The 10973-nt window shown below is 45.8% G+C and overlaps 1 protein-coding gene across 1 annotated transcript in view; it reads right to left on the bottom strand.

Annotated features, from left to right (window-relative positions):
• Cd244 (CD244 molecule) overlaps positions 1-10307 on the bottom strand; it is a 23959-nt gene extending 13652 nt beyond the window's left edge. The window contains exon 1 of the mRNA XM_055613282.1: positions 10247-10307. Coding sequence (XP_055469257.1) covers positions 10247-10307 — 61 coding nt within the window. The remainder of the gene's footprint in view (positions 1-10246) is intronic.
• Positions 10308-10973: the final 666 nt, after the last annotated feature.

Raw genomic sequence — 10973 nt, 5'->3', positions numbered from 1 at the left:
GTGTGTGTGTGTGTGTGTGTGTGTGTGTGTGTGTGTGTGTGTGTGTGTTTTCCAGGGATCAAACTTAGGTTGTTGAGATTGTGATGCAAGTATTTTGACCCACTGAGCCAGCTTGCTGGCCCCTCTCCCTTATTTTTGAAGACAGAATCTCTTACTAAACCTGAAACTCATTTGTTGGGCAAGGCTGGCTTCATAATGGGTGCTGGGGGTTTGAACTCAGGTCTTCTTGCTTTCAGAGCAAGTGCTATTACCCACTAAACCATTTTCCCAAACCTTTTTTTTTTTTATTTTTTGAGACAGGATCTCACTACCATAGCCCAGGCTGGCCATGAATTTACTATCCTACTGAGTAGCTGGGAGGACAGACGTGTTCCTCCACTCCCAGTTCCTAAGGGATAAATTTATAACCACTAATGTTATAAACAACACATTACTGACGTGACTCAGTCCATCGTGATTTGTTTGTCAAGGTTCTCCCCCCCCCCCCCCCCCCCCCCGGCAAAAGGTTCCTATGCTGCAGGATTGGTCCTCAGCTGATGACATCATTGAGAGGTGACTGGATCACGGAGCGCTAACATCATCAGTCACAAAGGTGGGGCTTGGTTAGTAGGTCACTAATGACACGTCTTCAAAGGCTACATCCTTCCCGTTCCTGACTGTCTCTCTCTGCTCCCCAGCTACTGGAAGGCAAACACCTTTGCTTAGTCATACCCTCCCACCGTGATGTTCTGCCTCGTCTGCCTCCTCAGCAAAGGAGCAAGCCAGCCAGGGACGGAATTAAGGCAGGAGATACATCCCTAATGGTAGAGTGCTTGCCTTGCATGCATGAGGCCCTAGACTCCATCCTCAGCACTGCTTAATACCAGGAATAGTAGCATATAACTACGCTCTTGGTACTCAGGAGGTAGGGGCAGAAAGATCAGTAATTTAAGGTCATCCTCAGCTACGTGGCAAATGAGAGGTCAGCCTGGGCTATGTGAGACTCCATCTCAAAAGAAAAGGGAAAATAAAAACTTTTTGAAAGCCAAATTATAACAAAACACATATACAGAAAGGAACACTGTTCATGTCACACACACACACACACACACACACACACACACCCGAGTTCCGACCAGTCCAGTGTAAAGCACAATGTCTCCAATCTGGGAATGTGAATGAGTTACACTCAGGCTTTAGGACAGTGAAACCCACTCCCTACAGAGCCCCACAACTCCGACCACCAAACCAATACCCACAGACTGAGTTACCAGAGCCACATTAGGCCAAGAGACTGAATGGTCCACCTCTCCTCTTGTAACCTCAGAAAGCAGAGCAGGAAATAAGAGTCCAGTGGCTTGGGTAGCGGGTAGACTTATCAAAGAGCTCAGTGACCAACCTGTCATAGTAACAACCAGAACCTAGTAGAAGCTGCACTTACAGGACACAGTACATACACACAAGCCCTGCATCAGATGAAGACCTAGAAACTACTGGGCCAGATGTGTGTCTTGGCCTACATCATCTCCAGCTGTGACGTGGTCCTCGTGTATCCCCGAAGCTGTGCATTCCCTGAAGCTGTGCAACTCAAGCATGACCCAGGGTAGCATCAATCTAGGTTGCCCCAGATGTTAGGTGTGTTTCCTTCTTTTGCTCTTTCTTTCTTTCTTTTTGAAAGCAAGGTCTCGTGTCTGAGGCTGGCCTCAGACTTGTTCTGTAACCAAGGGTAACCCTGAGCTCCTGATCCTCCAGCCACTAACTCCAGGATAGGATGCACAGTTTATGCAGTGCTAGGGTATAGAGGGCCAGTGAAGTCCCGAGTGAATGTATTTTGATATGAGCAGGTCGCGTTGAGAGCTAAGGCCTTGGGAACATAAGACATTGGCAAAGCTGGGTGTGGTGGTGCACCTTCTATCTAAAGACATGCATTGTCTGGAATGAAATGGTAGGATAAAATTTTCCATGGAAATGGAATCAAGCAGAGAGTAGTCACACTTCTATCATAAAACAGACTTTAAGTAGCTACCAAAAAAAAAAAATCCTAGGAATAAATATAACTAAAGAGGTGCAAGATTTCCATAATGAAATTTATAAGACATAATGGAAGAAATTGGAAAGGACAAAAGAATAGAAGGACATCCCACATTCTTGGATTCAAAGGATCATTATTGTTAAAATGAACATACTAACTAAAATAATTAATGCAAGCCACATCAAAATTCAATGACGTTCTCCATAGAAATAGAAAAATCATGTGAATGCGTATGTATCTACGTGTGGGTATGGGCATATGGATGAAGTTACCCACAGGAGCCAGAAGAGGGTATCAGATTTACTTTTTGTGCCAGATGTTGCTCTAGGACAGGGTTTCCTGACTTCATCCCTTAATATTCAGGGCCCAAGAATACCTTGTTGGGTATTAGGAAGGAGCTTCTGCTGTGCATCATTTAGCAGCATCCTTGGCTTCTGCCCACTAGATGCCAGTGGTACTCTAGCTTCAGTCACGACAAACAAAAATGTCTTCAGACGTTGCCAAATGTTCCCTGAGGGAAAAAACTGTCCTCACTGAGAAGCACTACCCTGGGAATTGAGGTATGACATGAAGAAGAGTGTCAAGGTCCCTTTTCCCAAGAAGCTCACATTCCAGTTGCAGTACATGCTATAAACAAACTGAAAATTAACCGGATTGCTTGGAGGAGTGTGGGAATTTGTTTAGATTCCTGATCAGGGAAGACCACCCCCAACATGTACCGGACTGACAAGCGAAAAATAAGAAAGATCCCTAGTCAAAGAAGGGGCTATTGGAACAACATTTCCAGGACATCAATCAATGAGCTTACACCCTCTGGGGTAAAGGAACCAAGCAAACAGCATGAACCTTTTGCAGATTTTTTTTTAAAATCAGTATGGGGACTGAACCCAAGTCCTTATACATGATAGGCAAGCTCTGCTACCCTATGCAGAACATCAGAAATAAAATAACCAGGACCAGTGAGACATCTGGTCTTGTGATTGGCAGCACTGGGAAAGAAATAGGCACATGTCCCAAGACTTCATTCCTAGAAGCAGAGCATTACTCTGATGCTATGGAAGGAAAGGTGGGAGGAAGCAGATTACATCGAAGAGACTATTCTGGTTAAGTGGGTTAGGAGGGAGTTTTTGATTGATTGATACACAGATGTATTCCTCTCAGAATATAGGCAAACAAGTGAAGAAGATGAAGAGCTGGGGCAGCCGGGACTGATCATTGATACCAGCAGTATCAGCCACAAGAGGTGTCAAGCAAGGTCCAGTCAAAAAGACACCATGCCAACGACACGCACTTCATCAGCCATGCACTGAGACGGAAGCTTTGGGAGCCAAACTCCATTCCAGTTAAGGCTGGGATGACGGATGGACCTGGGTGTTTCACAGGAAAAGATGCCAGCAGTGCCAAATCTAATGACTCCAAGAAAAGAAGCTGAAATGCTTGCCAGAGAATCTAAATCCACAGGGCAGGGCAGAATTTTAAATAAGAAATGGAACCCTGGTCAATGAAAGGGAAGCAATCGAAATAGAAGAATGTAAGGGTGGTGGCTGAGAACCGTGGGCATCTGGCATCATTGGCTGGTGTGTGGATACATCCCAAAGGCAAGGTCAGAAGTTCACAACTGTGCACATCAACAAAGATGTCTGGGTTGCTCAGTGCTGGCCCTATTCTGATTGGTTGTTTCCTTACACCTGTATTTTTTTTAATATATTTTTGGTATTTTTTTATCATTTCTATTTTTAAGAAATTATCAGGGTCATTGGGTCATAGCTTAGTTAGGGTTACTATTGCTGTGATGAAACACCATGAAAAAAAAAAAAAAAAACAGAGGAAAGGGTTTATTTCACTCTACAGTTCCATATAACACTCCATTATCAAAAGCAGTGAGGGCAGGAACTCAAGCAGGGCAGGACCCTGGAGGCAGGAACTATTGCAGAGGCCATGAGCATCTTAGCCAGTACTGCGTACCGGCTTGCTCCAAATGGCTTGCTCAGTCTACTTTATTGTAGAACCAAGGACCACAAGCCTAGTGATGGCATCACCCACAATGGGCTGGGTCCTCCCCCATTTATCACAAGTTAAGAAAATGCCCCCACAGGCTTTCCTACAGCTGAATCTTACAGAGGCATTTTCCTAGCTGTGACTCTTTCCTCTCTGATGCCGCTAGCTTGTGTCAAGTTGGCACAAAAGTAGCCATTCCAACTGACCCCTTGTCAGCTTGACACACAAACACATCATTTTTCAATTAGAATCTTTCTCATTTATCCCCAAGATGACAGGTTAATATTAATGTCACAATATAAACACAGTAACTTTAAAAGTCCCACCATCCTTACAAATTCAAATACATTAAAAATTCAGTCTCTTTTAAAAAATCCAATCTCTCTAAAAATCTAAAAATCTCTTTTTAAGGCTCAAAGTCTTTCATCAGTGGGCTCCAGAAAAAAAAAATCAAAATTGAATTAAATTAGTTTCTTCAAGAGGGAAGAACCAGGGCCCAGTCTCAGCCTGAATAAAACCAAACCGAACTTCAGAAGTGTAGATAACTCAATGTCCAGTTGTCTGGGGTTTACTGACGATCTTCTGGGCCTCTCCAATGGGCTTGGGTCACCTCTCTGGCTCTGCCCTCTGCAGCATACACGGCTTGTCTGCTAGGCTCTGGCTGGCTCCACTCTAGTACTGTTCTTAGTGATCATCCCACGGCACAGACATCTCCCAAACTGCTGGGGTCCCTTGCTACGACTGAGCTGTGCTTTCATTGATATCCTCTCCTGGGCTCTCTTCTGGGACTCCAGCCCTGCCACACAGCGCCAAGCCTCTGCTGCTCCACATTAACCCTTCATGCCTTCCAAAGCCAGTACCAACTGGGTGACTCTTACACTACCAAGCTCGACTGCCGGCGCAAGGTACAACCTCTGCTGCTTCAGCCAGTACAGATCAGGACACAAAGGTATTATGATACTGGCACAGGAACAGTGTGCCTTCCTGTGCACCAGGGTATTAGAAGCGGCTGCTTAGAGCAGGTGGCTATCAGCTGCCATTAGAAGAAAACCTCAGGAGCAGCCTAGTGGGTGGAGAGAGGAGTAAGGAAGAGGGTGTTGCAGGCGAGGCAGCAGCATGGGCCTGGGTGCCAACACTCTGGCTAGTAAGGGCTGTAGCAAAGCTTTCCTCAACGTGTTAAGAAAGTGGAGTGACAGGCATGAGTTTAATTTTTAAGTGTCTCATAAAACTGTGAGAGGCAGCACAAATAGCTAAAGATGCTTAATCTAACGATATGCAGATCGATAAATGATAACAGTAAGTACTATGTAACCAAGAGCAGGGCAGAGCAGAGACCTAAAAAGAACACAGTTCTCCGCCATCACACAATTAAATATAGACTATACTTAACTACAGTGTTAGCTCTTACCAATAAAGTGTGGTGCCTGGTGCAGTGGCGCACGCCTGTGATCTCAGCACTGAGGGAGGCAGATCACTGTGAGTTCGAGGCCAGCCTGATTTACAAATCAAGTCCAGGACAGCCAAGGCTACACAGAGAAACCCTGTCTCAAAAAACCGAGAGTGAGTGGTGAGAGAGGAGAAGAAGAGAAAAAGGAAAATGTGCTGGCACACATTTTCAACCTCAGTACTCTGGAAGCAGAAGCAGGTGGATCTCTGAGTTCGAAGCCAGACTGATCCACAGAGTGAATTCCAGAACAATCAGGTCTACACAGAAAAACCCTGTCTCCAAAAAAATAAAAAATAAAATAAAATATTAAAAAAATAAATAAAAGTATGGGATCTATAGTCCTTAATAGTGCTACGCTGTACTGAGAGCGCTTACTAAATCTTACCGGTATATTTTGTTTTTAGGTAACACTGTATGGGTTTATATACCTAAGATGGTTTGGTCTGTAAGTAGAAGAGGAGGTATGGGGGCTAGGGAGATGACTCAGAAGATGAAGGTGCACACTGCCGAGGCTACAAGCTGAGTTCTAGCTCCTACCCACACAGTGGGAGGAGAAAATCACCTTTCAGAAGTTGCCCTCTCACCTCTAGCTTGAGCACCGTGACTCAGGAACACACACAGACACACTAAATATGTAATTTTAAAGTATTTTTATTTTCTTTTAAAAAAGTGGAACTAGGCTGAGGATGGTTAGCAAGTTTAAGGCCAGCCTGGACTTATGAAACCCAAAGAAAGGGTGGGAAAATCAGGAAGACCCACGGAGGCTCTTACAGTTGTTGGCTTGAGTTTTTCAAATGGGAGAAAACTTGACTGAGATTGGAAAGCTAATGCTGTCCAAACAAACAAAACAAAACAAAACAAAACAAAAAACAGAACAATGGGAGTAACCACACTCTCTCCAAATGACTGTGCGCAGGAGCAGATGAGGTAGGAGACATCGGGAAATTGTGGGTAGGATTGAAAAAAGAAAAAAAATCCCTAACCATACGTCCATTTTCTAAAAGGAGGTTTTCGGCCATCGGCAGCTGAACAGCAACCTTAAAAAACTGGTAACAGTGCAGAAAGACCTTTGGGAGGAAAAAGACACTGCAGAACAGAAAGAAACAGGAATTCCCAGAGGGAAGTGGATACAAATTCCACCTCTAGCTAAGAAGCTATTCACAACTGATAGCTGCCAGGAGAGGGGAGACCAGTTTTCTTCAAGGAACTCACACTGGGTGTATCAGCCACGTTCCAGGGTAGGAGCTGTGTTCAAGAGTGATTGAGCAACATTCTGTATATGTGTGTGTTGTTGTTTCAAGAAGAAAAAAAAAAAAAAACCGTTAAGTTAAGTGGGTAAGTAGGGGAGAATCTGGGAGGAGTTGGGAAAGAAGAAAGAAAGTGATCGAAATAGATTGCATAAAATTCTCAAAGAATAATTTAATTTTTTTTTTCCAAAGGGAAAAAGGAACTCCCAAAACTTAAAGGGCTCAGCTGAGCTCGGCGGCTGTGAATCTGTGTCTGTTCTTCGCCGGATTCGCTCCTCAGGTCTCTACAGTGCAGGGAAAGGAAAAGAGCAATGGGGTTGGCGTGCGCCTTGTGGACGGGGCATACGCTGGGGCATGGGTAGATAAGGTGGAAAGACAAGAACGGTGAGATACGGAAGACCCGAGTCCCCAGCCCAGGGAGGTATACATTTCAAGGGAGGGGGGGGAAGAAATGCTGCTCTGAAAAGATAATGAGAGAAAGAAAGAGTAAGTCCACACGTTCTTACATGCTCAGAGCGAGAAAGAGGGTGAGATGAAGAGTGTACAGGATTGCCAGTTGAGGAGGGAGTGGCCACAGCCAATTCCGGTGGTCAGGGACTCCGCAGCCACTGCCGCTCACAGTCTTGGGGTCTCTCTTCCGGTGGTTAAGAACGGATGAGGTGAAATATTAAGTCTATAGAAGGACAGGGGAAACTTGATGAGCTCTACTGCAGCTTGGCGAAGTGGGGACAGCTGAACCCCAGTGCAGCTCGGGGAAGTGAGCAGCAAGGAGAAGGGGACCGTCTGAGTCTCCCCTGCTGGCACTCCGCGGGGATCACAGTCAGCTGAGCTTTCTCCAACCTAGACTTCCTGCCCACAGGAAGCTGGGAAGTCCCTGAGAGGCGGGCCAGGGGAATGTCTCCAATGGCTGGGGATTGCCTGGCAAAAGGATGTTGAGGTTTCTCTCAGTTGGGCTTGTGTTACCAGGTTTAGGGGGAGACAACAGATGGGATCAGTTCTGGGAAGTGCTGGTGAGCTCTTGGCAGGGCCAGCAGCAGGCAGAGCAAGCTCAGACAGCAGTGGGTATTCTGCAGAGACCACAGCCTACTTCCTTCTTCCTCTCCACTTAGCTCTGACTGACCACCGCTTCTCCTCAGGCAAGCTGACAGTTTCCCTTCCATCAAGTGACGCAGCCCGGTCTCACTCCCAGCTTTCTCTAAGACAGCTACTGTGTTACCCCTCTCATTCAAACTCTGGGCTTTTCCTGCTTTGATCTAGGCTATTTCCTGTGCCTGGATTGGTCCACTTTATTTTGTTTTCTGAGCTATCACTCCAGGCCAGTCCTGGTGTAGTCCCACCCCTCCCAGAATCCGTCATCCTCCCGGATCCCTTTAAATGTGCCATCTTCTGCCTTTCCTTGTACACACCTGTTTTCCTGCCTGAAGATTCTCGTGGGTAAAATCTGAGGGTGGAGATGTGGTTTAGTTAGTAGGGTCCTTGCCTCCCATGACCAGCATAGAAGACATGAAATTCTATCCAAAAAAAAAAAAAAAAAATCAACATTGGTTTCAACTGTTTTCTTTCAAACTTTTGCTTTGTTCTCAGAACGTAGTAAAGCCGTGATGAAGCTGATATTAATTAATTCATTCATAATTAATTCAAGACTGTCTTTCAAATAACTCACAAGCGTGGGTCTACTATAAGGATTTCATGCGAAATGTCAAAGAAATTACAACGTTATGGACCCTCGGCTTTGGTCTTTTGCTTTGTGGGCTCTATGTATTGCAATTTCATTTCCTGTTCACAGGCCCTTGAAACAAAAAGCCAGTTGCTTTGAGGCAGTGCGAAATCTCATGTACTACATGGCTCAGACACACCTGAAAACAGTTTGGCTGCACCTGCTATGAATATATACACTTAGCCCCCATGATTTGACCTTGAAAATGTCCTGTTGTGTTAGAAAAGGCTCGAAGCATTATTACAATACCATTTTAAAAATGTAAATGATCATCCATAACAGAAAGAACAAATTATGGTCTAAACATGAGATGAAATATTACACACCCATGAGAGTGATAAGCTAAAGTAGTAACTTAGACAAACTTCATGGAAATGTTAAGTAAAAGAAGCCAGGAGCCCATAGCACCATGGGATTCCACTCACATCCAGACCAAACTAATCTGTGAGATTTGAAGTGAGAATGTTGCTCACATTTACAGAAAAGACAGTAGAGAATGGTTGGGGATGAACATATGACTTTTCCAAAGTCAGCCCCAAAGTAACTCACTGACACGTATGTTTCTGTATGTAGGTCACACTTAGTAAGAAAGGTTTGTTTGTAAGCACGCCATTTGGCTGCCCTGGGAGTGATTCCTGCAGCACTATAGTCTCTTTCTGTACACAAGCCAAAATCTCTTCCATACCAGGCTCCTTCTCCATTCATGCCTTATTTGGGAGGAGGTGTGATGAGCAGAAGTTGAGTGAAAATAACTCTGGCCTGCTGGAGTCTCCCAGGGGTCCTCTCCAGAGCAGGGGACAACTAGAAACATGTTCCTGAGAATTTCAAGGCTCAAGACAATCCAGCAGCCTCAGTGAGACACTGCTCATCCTTTTTTCTTTTATCTACTTTATCCCACCCAGACCCAAAGCATCCAGGGACCCCCAACTCCCAGCCCACCCTTTTCTTCAGAATGGACGACCAAAAATCCAAATCCAGGGCCCCAAATGAACTTTTGGGCCCAGGTATACCCTCCCTTTTCTTACCTATCTGACCCAACTTATCAACCTCATCCACCTCCATGATAGAGAAAGGAATGTGATTGCTCACTCAACAAACCTACCTTGAACACCTGCTCTATCAGGCATGAATGTCATACATACATGCTGACATACATACATGCTGACAGTCTGTAGTCTCCACACACAATGTGACAAGGACTTATTCAACCTCAGTGTCTAGCCCTCGGCCCAACACAGAGCTGCTCAAAACAGATCCAGAGGGCAGACGGGAACAGAGAGGGGGCTGTGAATATGGAAATAAATATGTATCAAAGGTCTACTTGTGCCAGAGATGATTCTGGATGCTCAGAATACAGCAATGAAGCAAAAAGATTCAAGTCCTGGTTCCTAGGACCTTACATTCTGGTGGGCTGAAGAAGAAGCTATGGGGCAGAAAAGAACGTAAATAAGCAATGTAATACATAGGGTGGAAACAGGAAATGAGAGAAAATTTCATAGAGCGAAAGATCAGGAATTGATGACACTCTCAGTGGGGAGGAAAACTTGTCAAGGTGGTGTTTGGGCAAAAATGTGACAGGATGGAGAAAGCCCACGGCTGGTGATGTAACTGCTCCCAAAGAGAGGAAAGGGAAGCCTGGTCCACACATCATTGCAGCCTTCCACAGCTCACACCGACTAAACGCCACTCTACAGTGAACTGAACAACGGCCTGCAGAACCTGGACCATCGTCTCTAAACTCTCCCCTCGCTCCCTGTGTTCCAGGTGACTACATAGATGGCATGAGTCTCTGCCAGGCCTGGCTCACACCAGCACAGGATCCTTACCTTCGATTTGATGACCCCTGAGGAGCAGGAAGAGCACAAGCAGCACAATCCGTCCCAACATCCCCACAGGACAGAGCAGGCCAATGGACCCCGTTCCTCTTCAAGTGCTCAGATGTCAATAGGCTCTGCAGCTACCAGTCAGTGGGACACAAGCAGAGTTACCTCCGTGCCTGTCCAGCCACAATTTCCTCAACTCTGCACTGTTCACTTCTGCTGTGCACTGACAGGGCCGCTGAAAAAAGCCTCAGTCCCTCCACTAGGTCTAACAGTTCCCACAAGCGAAGCTGCCTATGGGGGCGGGTGCTCAGAGCGCACAGTGACTCACCAAACCGGCTGCAGAATCTTAGCCCTTGCTCTGCCTCCGCCTGGTGCTTTATCCTCAACCTTACCGGCAATGTGGAGAACAGCCGCGATTCCAGACTACCCCAAACCAACACTCACTGTGGAAGCAGAAGTGGGAAGGAACTTAGGGGTACAGTGGGCTGCGAAGAAGAGCCCTCAGTAAGCGGCTGCTGCTGTTGAAGGAGAAGGTGTGGGGTGACTGAGGAAGAGACATCAAATTTGGACTTGCTGGGAAATACCTAAGCCACCTAGGGAGTCTAGGATACCAAATGTTCAGCGTATGCAAATTGTGTTCCTCCTTTAACCTATCCCCAGTAAGGATGTGAATGCGTTTTTGTGTTGCTCACCCCCATTCATAGCTAGATTCCATCCTTAGAACAGCAGG

Source organism: Psammomys obesus, unplaced genomic scaffold (genome assembly GCF_907164565.1).
Source record: "Psammomys obesus unplaced genomic scaffold, mPsaObe1.curated_primary_1811, whole genome shotgun sequence".
NCBI classification, from domain to species: Eukaryota; Metazoa; Chordata; class Mammalia; order Rodentia; family Muridae; genus Psammomys; species Psammomys obesus.
This window is presented reverse-complemented; position numbering and strand designations above follow the sequence as displayed.